Source organism: Neolamprologus brichardi, chromosome 17 (genome assembly GCF_056152115.1).
Source record: "Neolamprologus brichardi isolate AB-2024 chromosome 17, ASM5615211v1, whole genome shotgun sequence".
Lineage (NCBI taxonomy): Eukaryota > Metazoa > Chordata > Actinopteri > Cichliformes > Cichlidae > Neolamprologus > Neolamprologus brichardi.
In genome coordinates, this window is record NC_142120.1 from 7,583,197 (window position 1) to 7,602,693 (window position 19,497).

Consider the following 19,497-nt stretch of genomic DNA (forward strand, 5'->3'; position numbering starts at 1 on the left):
CCCTTCTGTCCGTTAGGAATAATGCACATTTCTTTTCAGATCATTTTCTTTATACAGTCTGTGGTCTTTTTCTTTTTCATTTTCCCATCCTTTTATTTATTCAGTAGTGATTTATTTTAGATGTCACTGTGGCGGGGCATGGCCTGCGGTCCCGTGCAGAGGAGGTGGACGCACCAATCACGCCCCGCCGAATTAAATATTATTTAACCAAATAACCGGTGGTTGGGTTGTTGTTGTGATAATGTTGAGCGGGCAGCGGGAGAGCTGCAGCTCTGTGAGTATTGTGGACAGCAACCGTCAAAGCATTAATAAAAAGTATCAAAAGGCCACTGGGTCTGCCGTGTATGTTTACAGTCACCTTCAGATGTTAATTCATTGCTACTCACTAGAACTACTCGTATAAAGGTTTATGGAGTGGAATACTTCAATCAAGCTAAGTCATCTATTAAGTATCATAACTGAAGAGTATTTTGGCCATGTCCCTCTTTTATCACACATTTGAAACTCTGCACCAAACCTTCCTGCAGTAGTTTCAGAAAACCAATGCACAAATCTACTGAATATACTGTATACAGTGTGTCTTTTACAATAATACACAATCTCTCTTTCACATACACACACCTGCATTTCCCTGATCTCTTTTTTTTTGTCTCGCGCTACACTATAGTATTCAAAGCATTTGAAACTACCAGTCAACTCCCCCTTCAACTGAGGCAATAGTCTTCCGAGGAGGACAGCACAAGTTAAAAAAAAATTAACTTCACTCATCTTGCCATTAAAAACAACCTGGAGTATTTGAATCTGTCAGGTGAAAATCCCCCGTAAGCTGCCGAACACAACAGAGCAGATATAGGAGTGGAGCTGAAAGATAAAACACCCCATCTTTTCTTGCGAGCTTCTCTTTGAAACTTCCCTTCAGTGTTGCCTCTGAGATGGAGGTTCTTTGCTCCCTGCAGAGCTCCTCCAGCTTCCCCCCCTCTCCCTGGAGAGATTTGCAGAGCGAGACAAATACCTTGGCTTTCTCTGCGGCTGTGTGTTCTCCAAAACTCGCTCCAGGCAATTTTAAATTAATACCTAGCACTGCCTTTCCCCTGATAATTATGTATCATCACCCATGAATGCTATAAACGGAGGATGCTTAGTGCTTGTATAATAGGGCTAAACTGCAGCAAAAACCTCATTCTGGATATAATGAACGCTGCATCTCTTAGAAATGTGTTGAACATCTTTACAATTACAAGGAGCTCTGCGAGTTCACAATATTTACATGCTATTACAGCCCCGTGCCTTCCAGCTATGCTTCCTTTTGTTGTAAGGAAGATATCTATGCCCATGCAAAATGTCAGTGTCTTGGATCAGCAGAAATTTGTCGCCTACTTAACTCTCTCCTGTCCTTTAAGCCGGTATAGGCTTTGTTTGCCTCTTCTACAAGCAAAAGGCAGCTCTTTTCTCAATAATGAGCAGATCGACAAGCCTGCTGAGGTTTCTAACCGACTACAATTGTCCCAGGCTCGCTGAATGGCGAAGGCACATCTCTTCCAGTTTCTGTAATACTACCCGTGCTGCGATGAGACTCCGCGATTAGCTGGAAATTCACTCCTGACATAATAATTGTCAAATTAGAGCGAACCACCAACAATTATGATGAGTGTTGACAAGGTGAAAGTGTGAACATTTCCCAGTCACCACGCTGCACGCACAGTATCTTTATAGGCAAAAGAGAGAGGGGGTTTGCAAGTGTTCAAGGCCCCTCAGTCGGTTCTGTCAAGCAGCAACTGCTGTGCTGATTATTGGGTGAGAGCATTCCTCAACACCCTCTGAATGTGTCCCATGGCGGTGGGGGTCGTGTGGAGGGTCTCTATGTCAGTCTGAACCTCACATTTTAGAGGTCTAAAAAAAGGAATTTGTTCATCTCATCAAACCACAATTCTTAATCCAGTAATATTGGCTAATGTGGCACTGGTGCAAGAAACACCATATCTATGCAGACATCAGCAGTGTGCAGGAACTTTTCCATTCCATTCCATGGTCACAGATTCACACCTTCAACTAATTTAGAATCACCAATTAAACTAACATACATGTGTTTGGACTTTGGGAAAAGGGCAGACTGCCCCAGAAACAACCCTCCTCCACATAGAGGAAGCAGATTCGTGCCCAGGACCTTTTTGCTATAAGGCAATTATGCTAACCATGTCAAGACCACGTAAGAAGCAGACAAGTGTTAAGAATCTCTTGCACCCAACGGAAGGTAACATAGGTACATCTGATACCTCCTGGCTGTCATTGAAATCTATCAGTCAGTCCATTTGTATACATAGGATAGTTTACTGACTGTGTGGTCTGCTAGACTGCAGATAGTGTCTTCTGCCTTCTTCTTTCTTCTTGAAAAGTGAGCCAGAGTGTAGCAGTACAACTCCTTGGGGTATATATGGTTTTTGGACCTGTCATAGTGAATTCCACGTAGCTGCTTTGACTTAAGGGTGATGGTATTGCACATGCTGAGCAACACCTGTGCTGTTCAATGATGAGCCAAAGGGTTTGCTGAAAAAAAGGCCTGTTAAGTAATCATCAGGAACCTGCTTGTAACAACTAGTGAATTCCTTGTTCAAATAAAGCCTCATCATTTTGCGTTGAGCAACCCTAATCTGCTTTATTTTGTCCGCTTTGTCCTTTCATTTTAAATACCTCAAAATTCCATGCTACATGTTGCTGTAGTAAGGTTATTGAAAATAAAAGGCAAAGATACAAAATATTACTTCACAGCAGACTTACTCCTGTAGCATTATATAACGTGGAACTGACTCCAACCTCTTTTGGCAGCTGTCTTTCCTCACGGTTTCCCCTTTTGGGTTGCTATCCACTTCTTCTATTTACAGTTTGCGATTTCACACAAAAAGTGCACTGATGTGAACTGTTTACACTATCTGCCCAAAACCAAAGCTGTGTCCAGCGAATAGACTCTCCTAACCAGAAGCAACAACATGCTCCTAGGCTTGCCTCCCATCCACAACCACTGAAGAGGCAGATTAATCACTCACGGTAAATCAACTCAGTTCTTTGCAGAAGCAGAAGTGTTCTGCCTTGTGAATGTCCTGCACCCAACAAAATGAAACAGGCTTATAATACTGTGACTCAAGTCAAACCTTATTTCTTCATATTTTTCTTCCAAGAAGCCAGACTTTCTTAAAATTTTTAAAGTGGTCTTGAGTATCAATTCTCCTGGCTTTCTGAAGGTCTCTGAAAGTTTCTCTTTGGACATTGGCTGATTTCTCTTTCTTTTTCAGTCTACTCCTTGTACCGGACCATGTTCTCAGTTTGTTTAACACTGACCTTTGAATCATTCTGGCATTTAAAAGATGGCATCTAACTCAAAAGACGAATCAATTTTGTGTCTACACATGACAGACAGCTTTGCAAAGAACCAATATTAAATGGTATATTTAGACACTTTAATGTTCCCATTTCTTTAGTTAACTATACAAAAAATACTAAAGATAATAGAGTCTGACAGACATAAGATAATATTTTGCAGCGTAAAGTAGCAGGCCTAAAAACCTGAAAAGTATTGAAACTCTGTAATCTAATAAAGACCTTCCACAGGACCTGAGTGATGTGTCCTGACAGTTGATCCATTTGCAGTTTGCCAAAGCGTCATCAGAAAATAGTCTCAGTGGAAGCGTGGCTGTCAAGAAGCTATTCTTAACCCTTTATAGCCAAGTGTATCATATTTGGTACATGAGCTTTTGAGACTTCTACATCATCAGTGTGATTCCCAGATTAGACATTTCTGGTTTAAATAGTTTTGTTAAGTGTGTCAGGAGAGATATACAACAGTATATGTCTACAGCTATCTGTAAAACACAGTGGAGGTTTTGTCATAGTTTGTATTTCAGCCAGTGGTGTGGTTGATCCACCATGAAACACCATCTGTAAAGCATTTGATTGACAACGGTTTCATTTTTCAGACTAATGATGTTTCCAAACATACTGGCAATGTAATAAAAACATACCTAGATAGTGTTCTGTTGTTCTGTTGTGTTGGCTGGACCTATAAGGCAGGAGAATAAACCAGCTGTTCTCCACAGAACCAGCAAAGGTATACTCTCAGTGGCAAGGGAACAATAAGAGAACAGCACTACCAAGGCTGGAGACGGAGCAATACTGGAAGAGCATATGGGAGAAGGACGCAACACATAACGGCAATGCTCAGTGGCTAGTGGATCTGAGGGCAGACCATAGCAACCTCCCTGAACAGGGTCCAGTAACCATCATGGTGGCAGACATCCAAGCAAGGGTCTCTAGTATGAAGAGTTGGACAGCACCAGGCCCCGACATGGTTCACGCCTACTGGCTGAAGAAGCTGACTGCACTCCACGAGCGCCTGGCAGCACAAATGAACCAGCTGCTAGTTGACGAGAGACACCCGGAATGGCTAACCGAAGGGTGGACGGTCCTGATCCCCAAGGACCCCAAGAAGGGACCGGTCCCATCCAACTACCGACCAATAACCTGCCTCAGTACTACATGGAAGCTCCTGTCAGGCATCATATCGGCTAAGATGAACAGGCACATGGGTCAATACATGAGCGGGGCACAGAAAGGGATTGGCAAGAATACCAGAGGTGCAAAACACCAGCTACTGGTAGACAGAACAGTCAGCTGAGACTGCAAGACCAAGCTGACCAACCTGTGCACTGCCTGGATTGATTACAAGAAGGCCTATGACTCAATGCCCCACAGCTGGATACTGGAATGCCTAAAATTGTACAAGATCAACAGGACCCTAAGAGCCTTCATCAGGAACTCAATGGGGATGTGGCGTACAACACTAGAGGCCAACTCCAAGCCCATAGCACAAGTTACCATCAAGTGCGGGATCTACCAAGGAGATGCTCTGTCCCCACTGCTGTTCTGCATAGGCCTGAACCCCCTCAGTGAGATCATTGACAAGACTGGCTACGGATACCGACTACGGAACAGAGCAGTTGTCAGCCACCTCCTGTACATGGATGACATCAAGCTGTATGCCAAGAGTGAACGAGACATCGATTCACTGATCCACACTGCCAGGATATACAGCAATGACATCGGGATGTCATTCGGGCTGGAGAAGTGTAGTCGGATGGTAACAAAGAGAGGGAAGGTAGTCAGAACTGAGGGGATCGAGCTACCAGAAGGCAACACTGCAGACATAGAGGACAGTTACAAGTACCTGGGGATCCTGCAGGCGAATGGGAACCATGAAGAGGCAGCTAGGAAAGCTGCAACCACCTTACCATGCATGGAGGGTTTCACCCCAAGTCCAGCACCCTGAGGCTGTACGCTAAGCGGAAGGAAGGGGGCCGGGGACTGGTGAGTGTCAGCACCACAGTCCAGGATGAGACAACGAACATCCAAGAATACATTGGGAAGATAGCCCCAACCGACCGAGTGCTCAGTGAATACCTCTGGCAGCAGAAACCCAAGAAAGAGGAGGGAGACGAGGAACCATCATGGAAGGACAGGCCCCTGCACGGTATGTACCACCAGCAGATAGAGGAGGTGGCTGATATCCAGAAATCCTACCAGTGGCTGGACAAAGCTGGACTGAAAGACAGCACAGAGGCACTAATCATGGCAGCACAAGAACAAGCTCTGAGTACAAGATCCATAGAGGTTGGGGTCTATCACACCAGGCAAGACCCCAGGTGCAGGCTGTGTAAAGATGCCCCTGAGACAATCCAGCACATAACAGCAGGGTGCAAGATGCTAGCAGGCAGGGCATACATGGAACGCCATAACCAAGTGGCCGGCATAGTGTACAGGAACATCTGTGCCGAATATGGCCTGGAAGTTCTGAGGTCAAAATGGGAGACGCCCCCAAGGGTGATGGAGAATGACCGACCTAAGATCCTGTGGGACTTCCAGATACAGACGGACAAAATGGTGGTGGCTAACTAACCAGACATAGTGGTGGTAGACAAACAGAAGAAGACGGCCATAGTGATCGATGTAGCGGTTCCGAATGACAGCAACATCAGAAAGAAGGAACACGAGAAACTGGAGAAATACCAAGGGCTCAGAGAAGAGCTCGAGAGGATGTGGAGGGTGAAGGTAACGGTGGTCCCCGTGGTAATCGGAGCACTAGGTGCAGTGACTCCCAAGCTAGGCGAGTGGCTCCAGCAGATCCCGGGAACAACATTGGAGATCTCTGTCCAGAACAGCTAAGATACCGCGCAGGACCCTCAAGCTCCCAGGCCTCTGGTAGAGGACCCGAGCCTGAAGGATAAACTGCCCGCAGGGACGAGCTGGGTGTTATATGCATTTTTATATATGTACATGTTTTAGTAAACCCCTGCACCCATTTCCCATTTTGCTTGCAAAATATACAGAAATGATTGGTAGCTTTTGCACAGTGTTGTACACCCACAAGGTTTCATAATGTAGAAAACACTCAAATATATGACATAGGGCAGTTTATTGAACTTGTAAATGAGTTAGGAGTCATTATGCATGACCTCAGTTTTTCTACACTCACAAAACCATAAAAGTTTGAACATTTATAATAATAATTTGCTGCTTCAACATTACATTCAAAGCTGTAAATTGTTATAGCTACATTTTGTTAAAAACACAATATTTACATTAATTGTAATACACAAATTTTATATTTGGCATACTTACATTAATCTCATTTAATTTACAGGTTCTCAAGTGCTGATTAATGTGAATATTTAATCTCAAATAATTCACAACAAATCAAAAAGTAAATCAACCGTACAAAAAATGAAACATATCCAAACAATACCAAAGCTACCCACTCCCGCCCCCCAGCCAAAAACATTTTGCACAGGATTGAATTTATTAATATATTATGCCAAAAAAAATGTCTCCATTTTACAAAACAGTGTGAGATTTGCCTGCCACAGAACATTTACTTCACTGCAGCAATGCGATGTGGTTGTGCTGAGAAGTTAACTCACGTCCTCTTTTTAATTAAACAGAAAGTAGACGTCAACTGTACAAATATTTGTCAGTGATTAGCTTGTAAATATTTTCCCAACACAACATCATTCTTCATGTGTTTTAAGGTCACTGCTGACTGTGAAAATCTGCTCCAATTACTGCTTTGTCAAATAAAGACTTTAGAATAACAGTACAGGTCATAATGCGGACGACAAGCTATTGTTTGTGCTTTTCGAAAGTTTCGTCTTATCAGTAGGTTAAAGATTAATTTAGATTTTGGGGTAAATTTGATTATTTATTAGGAAAACAGGGAAAAAGAGACCCTTTTGCAGCTGAGCTTCTCCTATTTTCTTGATTCCAGGTCCCAGTTTAAAAAAAAGAAAAAAGAAAAAGGTTCTTGACAGCACATTGTTCAGTTTCCTTTGGCACATTACTCGATCCCCTCCCCCCCTCCCTGTTGTCATATACATCATGCAGGAGGAATAGGATGTGTTCACGTTAACGGCAATAGGCATTGTAAAAATTCCAGTTTGAGTTAGAAACTGCACCTACCTTTACCTATGTGTTTGGTCCAGACTCTTCTTGTCACTATGGGTAATTTTAGCAAGTCGCTGATTTAAAAATGTTCAAATTTCAGAAGAAAGAATGGCAGCAGAGGGGTTTCTTTAGATTTCAAATCACACTTAAAGTCTGCTGAGGTTTCAAATTGAATGTGACCACATGAAGTAAAACTGCTCTCATTATTGTGTCAAAGTTGCATTTGCCAGAGTTTCTGTATTACTGCATATTAATAACGAATATAAGGTCACAACTGTGGTCAAATTTGTAAAATCAACAACACAGGTATTAGATCTTTTAAATTCCATACATTTTTGTTAGTATCAGTTCAAAGTTTGAGGTTTTTGTACCATTGCTTATGTGGATATGAAAATAAGAACACACCGTTGTCTACTACACTTCAATGAAATGCATACTCGAGGTCTCTAGCACCTTTTTTTTTAGCCGTACAGTATACAAATATACTGAGCTGTTAAGGGGAAAAAAAACGTGCAAGACTCACAGATAAAAGACTCTGTTTCCAATACTTAAGGCAAAACAATTCTCATATATACCAATATACATATATTTGAGATTATTACATCTATCAAAACTGTGTTTTTCTAGAGTGTTCGGTAAACGTGTGGTGTTACAACTGACTGTGGTGAGCTATTGTATGTACTAGAGCTAAAAGTGCAGAACGACCAAGTCAAAGTCAATGCAATGTCCTCTAGTAAATACAAAAGAAACTTTATCTGCCAGCTTTTCAGTTTCTAGACTGCCTGTTAATGTGTAGGCTTGTGTCTTTTATTGGAGTGTAGGTCAGGAATGCCAAATTGAATGTCTCTAAAAAAAAGTGAGTGCCATGTAGAAAAGTGCAAAATATGCCAGTTTTTTTTTCTTCCCACCATCTCCTTTTGTGTGCTCTGTAACCAGCACCTATAGCTGAGACACCTTCCTGGGCAGAGGCCTCGGTCTGGGGACTCGAGGGTCGGCGGTTCCATCCAACTTCATGCTGCCTGTGCGGAGCTGGTGAGGTTTGGGCGGCAGGGCCGGGGGGTCCGTCTGTGGGGGAATGGAGAGACTGTGGGGAAGCGGCACGGGCCTGCGGGGGTTGTTCCTCTCGTACACGCTGTAGGGTGGCGGTGTCTTGTTCTCTCTGCGGATGGGCTCGTCCGAGCTACTGGAGACAGAGTTTGGCAAGGTGGTAGGTGGAGGCAGTTGGTGGGGCGGATGGTCACCTGTGGGGAGCTCGGTTCCTGAAGCTTCGGACACACTACAGCGACTGAGGGAGGATATGCCGCTGCTGTAGCTGCCGGACAGGACTGGGGAGTTGGAGACCAGACTGGCAGATTGGCACTCAGTGGGCGAAGGGGTGAAAGGTGGCACTGTGGTCTAGATTGAAGAATAGGAGACTTTATTTAAAAATACTGTAGTTCACTGCACAGAGAAAGAGCTTTTCCAGTACGGGACATGGATATCATCAACAACAGTGATACGACTACCAAATCAAATCAATCTTTAGTATCTGTGTTTTTGTACAAAAATAAAAATTGAAGTGGTGTAGAGATTATAGGGAAAATAGTATTACGAAAAATGCAATATGTCATTTGTTGCTATTCATCAAAAGTTTGCATTTGCCTGTCTTGATGCATACTCAATCATCCAAGTCCCAAAAAGTTCATTCTGTTCACCTGAAAACACTACACCCACATGCAAAGAATCAACTTTTTGGGATTTGTATGTACCTATTTTTAAGACCTTCTAAGGCCCAGAAGAGTTTTGAATTCTGACCCGACACATAAAACACAACTTCAGTAAGGCATACTTTCTTCTCCACATGACTGTATAAGCCCTATAATGGATCCTTGAGGTACACCATAGGCAATCTGGGGAGCAGATGGGAAGTTCCCATTCCTATAACTCCTAATAAACAGAAAATAATCTTAAATGTTTGCGTACACTAAACCCACAATGACTGACGTCAGAATAGCTACAGACAGAATAAGAGGTGAAGCTGTTGTGAAACTTGTAATCAGAGTGAAAACAAGCATTATTTTACTTTTACTAGACTTTTTTAATAAAGATATCAAAATATTAGCTGTTCGCCAGATTATTAATTACAAAGATTCGCTCTGTTTCTTTGTCTGGTGTGAAAGAACTTGGCATTTAAGCGGTTCCTAATTAAAAAACAAAACAAAAAAACAAACAAAAAACATCCCTTTGAAAGGAAAGTCACCTCTGGAAGAAAAAAGTCACACAAGAAAACTGATAAGATTTTGTGATATTGTGTGAAATTTCTTTTGGTAAACAATTAACGCGGCAACTAAAATATAATAACAGACAAACAGAAGATTTGTTTTTTATAAATAAAAAAACAAAAAACAAAAAACAAAACTGACCACCTTCAAGTTTTTTTTCTTTCTTCTTCTTTTTTTTAATTTCATTTGAATTACGGAGCCTGGAAGCAGAGTATTACTGAAGAGGAAATTAAAAAGTATAACAATAAAAAAAACAAAAAAGAATATATATAGTGATATTTTTGAGGATCTTCATCCCAAGTATAACTGATAATTCATCTAGTAACACTTTCTAATAACCAATATTAAATAACACAAAATAAGCACACTCAATGCTTTTTTTCCCCCCATGTCAATTACCATCACCGTGAAATAACCTCCATGCTGGGGTTATGTTTCCCTCCCAAATGAACAAAACCTTAAGTGCATGACAAAAATATTTTGTAAATTACATATGTCATATAAATTTTGTCTTAATTATCATGAGTCGCTTGTGATAACCACTTGACGACGGTTGACGCCCCCCCCTCCCCCTCCCAATTACGCTGGCTAAAACACGTGTGCTAACACAGCAGTGTGGCAACAATGAATAACCTTAAAAATGTAGTCAGTGAACAGAATGAGAGGACCAGGTTTTCTTCACTCCATCAACTGGGCCTGTGCACCGAGACGAAAAAACACAATATGCTGCACTTCCCTCCAACAAAAATCCGATCACTCATCAAAATGTTTTTCTAAGCAATTACACCACGCTGCCATTATATCTGCTGAAAATAATTGGATCTAGTGGAGTATACAGTTGATCAGTAAGGTTGCATTGTTCCTGCCACAGGGGCATGCACAAAGAGATGTATTTGACATGCACGACTGCACAAGCCTTTTCACATTTGTCCGAGCATGATAAAATCTGTATATTTAATACAATCCTGACAAGTACTTTAAACTCCTGACCCAGTTTTCCACCTCTGGAGATGAGTAAGTGCAGCCCTGTCAGACTTGCACCATGTGTTTTCTGCAGGTTCACTGCAGTCCTGGGGTTTGTGGTCTGGTAATAAGCCTCTGGCTGCACTGACTGATGTGTGCGTTTGGCATGGGTGCGCTCATGTGCCAGATAATGGGACCCGCTGGAGGTCCACAGAGGATCCATCTCAGGCTGTGCTGTGATGGGCACTCGGTACTTCGCTACAGGCTTCCTCTATCGCCACATCGAGCACGCACGCAAACAAACGTGCCAACACACTTTGACACACACAAATCTGATTGACAGAGCATGCTGAGCGCCAAGCTGTCACTCACACTTCGGTATCCAGTGTCTCGCTCTCTCTCTTTCTGTTTCATACACAAGTGGTGGGAAACGCACACAAACAGCCACATGCGTGGCAGTTGTCACATGTGAGGAGACATCACACCTGTGACGACGCTGGGAGCTCAGCACTCCCGCTTGTGACAAATAAGATAGCAGCTAGCAGAAGACTAGACAGCTTTTCAAAACAACTTTTTACCCTCATTAAGAGCTCCCTCACTGCTTAGTTAAACTTTCCCAGATTTCTTCTGCATTTGCAGACTGGTATTAAGATGATCATCAATAAATCCAAGCTTAAAAACAAAGAGAGGTTTATCTTTCTTTCAAAACATTCCAGTCAAGATGTTGAGGGGAACATTCACTGCAGCACAAAGAGGTCTCGTCACTTTAATAGTAAAGGAAAAACAGACACAACAAATAGGGTTCAGGCTTTGAAATTTAAAAGGAATCCCGGCTATTAAGACATGTTTGCGCTGAAATATGTACTGTGCTTTCAATAATAATGTGGTATTAAAATACGCCAAATGTTTTACTTTTAAGCACATTTTGAAAATAGTCAAGCAGTACTTAGTTTAGATTAGGATGAAAACAATCAGTCACACAAGGACGCGAAAGTGGGGGAAAACTACTGGTGTCTATGTGGCAACTGCTTGCCAGTGGCAACGGCGACGGTGACTGAGAGCGCTTGTTGTAAAGAGCTCAATTTTATAGCAGCAGCTATCCATGGTATCACATAACTGCATGCTAAAGACATTAATATAATTTTAATTTTTATTATGCAGTGAAATTACGATATCGTTATTTTTACATTCTCCATGATTCGCAGTGCACCAAAACTTTGAAGCTGTAGGTCTTAATCCAGATGTTCTTTGGTCCCTTGTTAGCCTCCATGAGCAGTATAGTTCGAGTTAATTAATACTATTGCTACACTGCACTAAAAACAAAACAGGTTAGCTGAACGAAAGCGCCAATACTGCTGACAACCAATACATGTCATCTTCCCAGAATGCATTGTGTGCGCAAAAACATGGCCGCTCCCACAGCTCCAAAATAGTTTTAAACAACAAAGATTTAATGAACAACGAAAAAATTGTAGTTATTCTCAAATATGTAGTATTTTTTATGTAGTGGAGATAATTTGATAATTTTAGAGTAACCTGTCATAATAGTCGGTGTTCCTTTTAAATTCACTGACAGATCACTCCATCTGGTTTTGCATATTTTTGACGAGCACGCAGAGTGACATCGTCCTAGAGCTTAAATTCTAACTCAGAGTATAACAGTTGGTTTCTACCAGGTGTAGAGTTACTTAATACACTGTATGCCCTCAAGCCAGTCCCATTTTTTTGGACACTTTGGGACATGTGTGACATGAAAGCTACAAAAACTTACATGAAACTACATGAAAACCATTAACAGTGCTGGAGCGGTTAATGGTTTCACTGAACAGTAATGCAAAGCTCCCCCAGTCTCATGGCTGACACAGAGTAGAATAAAGACCCTGCAGCTGGTTAGCTAGAGGATACCAGTACAGGAAAAAGATCCCGAGGCTGCTGCTAAACGTCTGTCAGGCTGATTATGAATAGGATTTCAACTTGCCGACAGATGAAGCTCAGTCGGACCGGGTCTTTCCCAGTTGGGCTCAGTCGGTGTTTACAGTGAGCAGATTAAGGGACAGCTTTACAAACAGTCTGTGCCAGCGGGGAAAAAATAATTTTTTAAAAAAACCTCTTGGTGTTAAAAAGCTACTGTTGGGATTTACTAAGTGTAAGCCTTGGGACTGAAAGGCATGGACACAGGTATTTTTGCAGCTAATGTTACTGCAATCGTACAGTTATGCCCCAAATGATCCGTCCACCTAAAAAAACAAAACAAAAACAGAACTAGTCTTTTTAAATTCTCTTGTATATAAAAACTCAGTTGGTGAGATTTTGCTTATGATAAAAGAATTATAGCTGAGATGGAACAATCCAGATACATTTTTATTTCACATCATTAGCATAACAATAAAAATACCAATACTTTCATTTTTACTTTTTTCTGTCCAAAATTATTCATGCCTCTCATTTCCTCAGTATCAAGGAAATTGTCGTTGACAGCACAGATATTTCCGCACACCCAGACTGTGCTCCGGATTTCTCTACAGGCAAAAAAACAAAGCTGTGTCGATTTCTAGAGCATTTCTGGGAGCTATAAACTGAAGGGAGTTGGTAGAAACACTGTCAGTTCATGGTCCCGTGGTTTTTCAACAAATGGGCCTGGAAACCTTGCAAAAGTGAGTAGAATCGTGAAACAGGACCAGTATATAAAGCTTCTCAACAAAAATACGAAGGAGTTTTCAGAAAAACCTGCTCTAGGGCAGCAAGAACGAACAACCAACAAACTCAAAAAAAACATTAAAGACCTGGAGAAGGTGGTTAAAGAGAAGCTGGCTAAAACCCCTGTGGTGACAGGAACAATGTGATCATCTACGAGAAGTATTTGGAGGAATAATCAGAACTGTATACTAAGGGTATGAATAATTCTGGAGTATCAAATACTAAAAGTTATTAAGTACAATGGTTAACAAATTTCTTAGACCTTCCCTGTGATAAAAACAAAACACAAATATTTTCAAAATCTGTCAAAAACATGTTTAAAATTAAAAATGACATTTTTATTTATTGGGCAAATAACAAACTGAATTCCTGTTTTTACAAATTTGAGCTATCCCACTCAAGTTCTCCGAGGAGTCAGATATTAATCAAGCGTAACATTCAACCATTAAACGTTTTTTTTTTTGGTTAAGGAATCTAAGTAAATAACTGAAATTTGGTATTCTAATCAAAAATTAATGCGCTTTCCTATTTTTTCTGCTTTTTGTTTTGGTAAAACGCTCCATTTAAAATTTGATGGATAAAAAATGTCATATTTTAGCATTCAAAGTATCATTTTGATTAAAAATGTGAATAGTGGTGGATTTAAAAAACATAAACTGGGGGTTGGTCTAATAAATTTGTTAAGCACTGAAAATTGATAATTCATTTGACTGCACTTCCTAAAACCTTATGTCACCTTCTTGTATTATTGTGCAAGAAAACATTCGTCAAAAAAATAAAAAATAGGAAGAAATAAAATCTAAAAAAAAAAAAACAAGATTGGTCTTTGTGGAAATTTCCCTTTCAGAGCATTTTTTCTTAAACCCTGGACAGGCATTAAGTGTTTTAGTCTGAATGGGTTGTTAAGTTTGTTGTTGTATAGCGGACTGCCTCTGTTAGGTTTGTGCTCCTCTCTGACCGTCGAATACTGTAATCCGGTGTTTAGGTGTGTCTTATCCTGCCCTATTGAGTTTAAGCTACAGTAGTTGTTAACACTATGACCAGCTTAAGCAGGGTCAGGCTGTCTCAGCAAAGTAAGTAGAAACGTAAAACAGAAAAGGAAAAAAAAGGAACTAACCTTTTGCGGTGATCTGGATGTGGGAACAGGAGACTGTGACCTCATGTTTTTAGCCGAGGAGCCTGGCAGATGAGAGAGAGAGAGAGGAAAGAGAGGTAAAATAAAAATTAGAGAAATGTTTTCTTCCATTCACAAGGATGACACAGCATGAGTCACGCAAACATACACACTTGGAGCAAAGAGGGGGCAGTGGCTTAAAGCGTCAATGAGTCAAAATAAGTGCTGATGTGCTGCAGGTCCTTTGGACTGCCTTAAGCTGTTTTTACATCCAACAGCTGTTACTGCACTATGCAGAGAGGGCAGAAAAAGAAAAACACTCCATCTGCTTATTATGCTGCTGGGCAGTGCAATACATCAGGAAACACCAGGGAATAAGTCAACACGGGTGCATCTTTAAATAAGTAAATAACTAAAAGAGAGTTTGAGCTGTTGGTGGGGGGAAAACTGTTGTTGAAATGTAATGACATGCATTTGTCAAGGGGATTGAAAGAAAAAAAACAACAAAAAAACAAAAACAAGAAACTCGGAATTGACTGGAATTTTAATTGGCATTAACTTCAGCCATCTAGAAATTCCACAGAGAGTTCCACACTTGTTCACACGTGAACCAAACATCTTACAGAGGCAAATATCAGCAACTGAAGACTGTTAGTGAAGAAAATGCTGCTGCCACTGTAAGAGCAGAAGGACAGGAAACAGTGCCTCAGATGGGAAATGCTTTAGTAAGAAAAAGCGGTGTAAGCACCGGGTGTCAAAAGTCAGACTGGAAAATTAGTACCATTCGTCACTGGAGCACTTTCTTGGATCAGCTTTTTTTTTTCCTTTTACCTGAGTACGGTGGCCTAGGAGGTACAGGAGGGCATAGCATTCTGCCACCAGAGTCAGAGGAGTGTGGCATACCCTCTTTGACACTGTCTAGGCTCCAACTACTGGGAGCGGGCCTCACTTTAGAGTACACAAAAACACGACATATCACATGACAAGGTATGGGTTACAAAGGATAACATGAGAACACAGTGAAATGTTGCACATTTTAAATGGATGGTATGATTGTTGACAACATATTGACTGCGATCTGATGGCTACCACAAGTTAAACTGCAAAGTGTTTGCTGAGTTTAGAGCACAGAGACAATTTCAACCATTTAAAGATCCTAAAAGAAGAAATTATCAGCTGCTTGTGATGAGCGATCAGATGCAACATGACTTCCATCTGCCAAAATAGAACAGTTTGGATTATTACACATGACAGAATTCACTCCTCATCATTTCTACGGGGGATGGAAAAATGTGATGCCACATACTTCAGGATTTAGCAAATCCTCCATGAGAGACTCGTGACATTTGCAAGGGTTGTTGCTCATAACAAGTCATGATTAGGCAATTTTTTTTCAGAGTTTTTGATTGGTCTAAAATTATCCAAAAATCTGTGTTTTGAGCTCTGATTGTTGTTTTTCTAGTGTTCTGTTTTAAGGAGCTTGTGGCCAACCAGCTTCAAAATGGCATTGCCACTTTTTTTGGGGTCTGGCCTTCTTTTGTTGCCACACTGAATTACCTCCAGCCTTTTGAAAGCTTCACTGTATTCAATTGACCAAATGCAATCTAGTGATAATTTCTGGTGCGTCCTGTACAATTGTGATTGTGCTGATTGCACAAGTTGGCATCAAAAATGTTTGAAATCTTATCCTAAAAAGCAAAAACCTTATCAGAATGAAATCTGCTTCAGTCACATCTTGACCGCTTGCAGGGCTCCTGTTATTTTTAGATCCTCTCCTGACCACTTGCACATGTCCATCTGTGATTTCACCATGCACCTCTAACTTGATACTTGCTGTATCAAACTGACTCAAACTTCATGTTGAAAAATCATGTCTTCAACCCAGACACCAAAGAGAACTCTTCTATGAAAGACAGACATAGCCCTAGTCTGAAAGCAGCTTGGGCAATGTTTAGAAACACAACTAGGAGCATGCTTGCTCAACATTTACTGAGTTGTGCACTCTGAATTTGTTATCTGGGGTCAGAATGCAAACAGAGAGTTCTTCTTTAATGTCTGGAGGCATTTGAGTTAGATCATTCACTAACTTTGCATTAAAGGGTAATCTTGGGGCAGATGTATTAAGGCATTTTGCCAGTACAAACTGTGTTTTTGCTGTCGGTATTGACAGCGCAGTGAGTGAGTACTTAGGTCACAGTTTCGAAAGTTGTGGTAGGCTTCAACTCAACTCTGGACTCAACTACTGAGCAGCCCTTTAACAAAAAAATAAAGCAAAACAATATTCGTCTATCATGTTTTACAGCGAATGTTATATTATAAACAACACTTTCCAGAGTCAGAAATAAAGGTTCATCGCAGATAATGCCACTTGTTCACTCGCAGGTTTCGTGTTAATTCTAACACCTTTTGCTAAGTTATGTGCCTGTAGGTGTCTCGACACCATATTGTGCATCTCTCGCTGCCTTATTTACAGATCACAGCTGAATCACATGGAAAGGTGTGCGTTTGTGTGCGAGTCACAAGGAAGCTACCGCATCCACGCTCTTTACTCTTTTTTTAAGGTGTCTTTTCCACAAATCCTCAATAATTATATAAACTGAGAGTTGTTCTTTTTTGTTTTGCTGCAAGAAACGGCAATAACTGTTTAAGTATTTTGAAATTATAATTGAGGCTGTTAACATTCTGCCTCAGATGGAAGGTATACAAAGAAAATACAAGACATGTGCATCTCCCTTTATCTGTGCTGAGCTAAATCACAACGGGTGGGCCGAACTAATCCATATGCACTCGTACAGGAATGTCACATTTGTCCATCAGTACTGTAGGGATAGTACCTGCTCTTTTTTTCCCCACTCTTTCAGAATGATGGATTAGAAAAAGCTATAATCTAGTCTGTGTGTATGTGAGTGTTTATGTGTGCGTTTGTATCCCGAGGCCAGAAGCAGTTGTGTGGAAACAAATAAAAATGCCTTCAGTCAATCTGTGGCCAAACTGTGACACACACATACCGCATGTCTGGACAGATAAAATGCTACTCTGTACAGTAGCATAAGCATCGATGAAGAGAGCTTTGTGTGTGTGTGTGTGTGTGTGTGTGTGTGTGTGTGTGTGTGTGTGTGTGTGTGTGTGTGTGTGTGTGTGTGATTGGGGTTTGTGCTTAATGGGCAAGCGCTGGGAACTGGATGTGGGAAATGTACGGTTGCGCTGGGGTGCAAACACAACAAGAACAAAAAAACACAACATTTTGTAAAATACAAGCACGATTTTTGAAATCACTAAATTTCAGACAGCACAGAGATGTTTCCAAAAATAAAAGGCGCGGAAACAGCGGGATCGTTTTTTGTTACCTCCGCCAAGATTTTCTGTTTGCTATTGTTTGTCTGTGTGCGATTCTGTCTGTCAACAAAATAGCACAAAAACTTTTTGAATAAATCCCGATAAAACTTTGTAGTGGGGAAGAGCGAGGTCACATTAACGATCCATTAAAATTTGGTTTACATCCACTGAGGTCTCTGAGGTCAATTTAATGGTTAATTGGTTGAAAATTGACAAAAATCTTATCAATTACATCACATTTGACCTCTGCCCTCTCCTTATATTATTATATATGACCTCCCATATTATTGATCTGAAGGTCAAAGTGATAATAATGCTATATAGAGCTATTTAAAGCTATGTTTCATACTGCCATTGTTTGTATTGACAGCATACAGGCGTATAGGGAATGATATATAGGGATTCTAAATATTACATTAGTTTGGAACTCTGACCTCGTCTTCGAGGTTAAATGATAGCGGTATATGAGAATTCTAAATGTCACATTATAGTTTGCATCCAAATATCATGTCACCTTTGACCTCTGACCTCACTTTCATATTTCATATCTGCCTTTCTTTCAAGTTGCCCCTAAAATCTGTCTCTTTAAAGAAGGTTTTGTTAAGAGAAAGAATGAGCTGCCTAGTTAGTTAGTTAATGGGTACATTACCCATTACCTGTTCCTGCATTATAATAAAGCTTAGTTTGAAAGGACAGAATCATAAAGTGAAGAACATTAAGCTCTTTTCAGCTGTCGTTGTGTTTTCTAAAATGCCCTGTTTTAATTTTTGTTGCGTTGCATCTCAGGGCCACCATAGCATCAGAAATAAACCATTTCTGAATCGACAATAAGAAACAGAGCGTCAAAAAATGTGTTTAATGCAAAAGAGCGACTACGTGAGATAGCATCGTTTCCCTGGAAGCAGAGGGAACACTTGAAGGACATAAGAAATATGTTAAACAAAGTGATTTTACCTTTATCTGGCGCTGAGAGGTTGGGGTCACTCCTCGGTAAAGTGGTATCACCTATCTGATGAGCAGGGGCTCTCTGCACAAGGAAGAAGTTGTCCAAATTATTGTCTAGCACATACTGCACAAAATTGTATTTGTAACAGAATCACTGACCTGAAAAGCAAAAAGCATTGAGACAAATTTAACAGAACGAGATAAAAGAAGAAGAGTAACAAAGAAAGGCTGCTGTGCGTGACCTTCATAGCAGAGATTTGGATTTTGCAGAAGTAGGTGATGCCTCTCCCCCCCAAAAAAGAAAACGTATAAATAAGGTACCTTATTCTTAGTCTCTTGCTCTAATTACAGTAAATGATACAAGCGATCAATGTCTCTAATAATCAATATTCCATTAGCAGCTAATAGCGAGTCTTTCATTGCTGTCAGGTTGGAAATAATTGTTCGCCTCCCTAACATCAATACCTCCAAACTTCAAATGACTCAACACAAACAGGGGGAAGAAAAACAGGTGAACAGTGACAGGCACTGACCGCAAGAGATGAATGGCCTTGAAAGGCAAACATTATTTTTCTCTTATCGTGGCTTTGTCACTGCAGATAGAGTGTGTGATTGTGTTACAGTCTGTCCTTCATCGAGAAAAGAAGCTGCAATATCATAGCGCTCGTGTCGGCTCTTGTTGTTGTTGTAGCATTA

The 19,497-nt window shown here is 40.8% G+C and overlaps 1 protein-coding gene across 1 annotated transcript in view; it reads right to left on the reverse strand.

Moving 5' to 3' along the window:
• Nucleotides 1-6,441: 6,441 nt before the first annotated feature.
• Nucleotides 6,442-19,497, reverse strand: part of dock4b (dedicator of cytokinesis 4b) — a 142,523-nt gene continuing 129,467 nt past the window's right edge. Inside the window, exons 51-54 of the mRNA XM_087830308.1 lie at nucleotides 18,811-18,883; nucleotides 15,352-15,468; nucleotides 14,524-14,585; nucleotides 6,442-8,880 (exon numbers count right to left, since the gene is read on the reverse strand). Of these exons, the coding sequence (XP_087686434.1) occupies nucleotides 8,425-8,880; nucleotides 14,524-14,585; nucleotides 15,352-15,468; nucleotides 18,811-18,883 (708 nt within the window). The 3' untranslated portion in view covers nucleotides 6,442-8,424. The remainder of the gene's footprint in view (nucleotides 8,881-14,523; nucleotides 14,586-15,351; nucleotides 15,469-18,810; nucleotides 18,884-19,497) is intronic.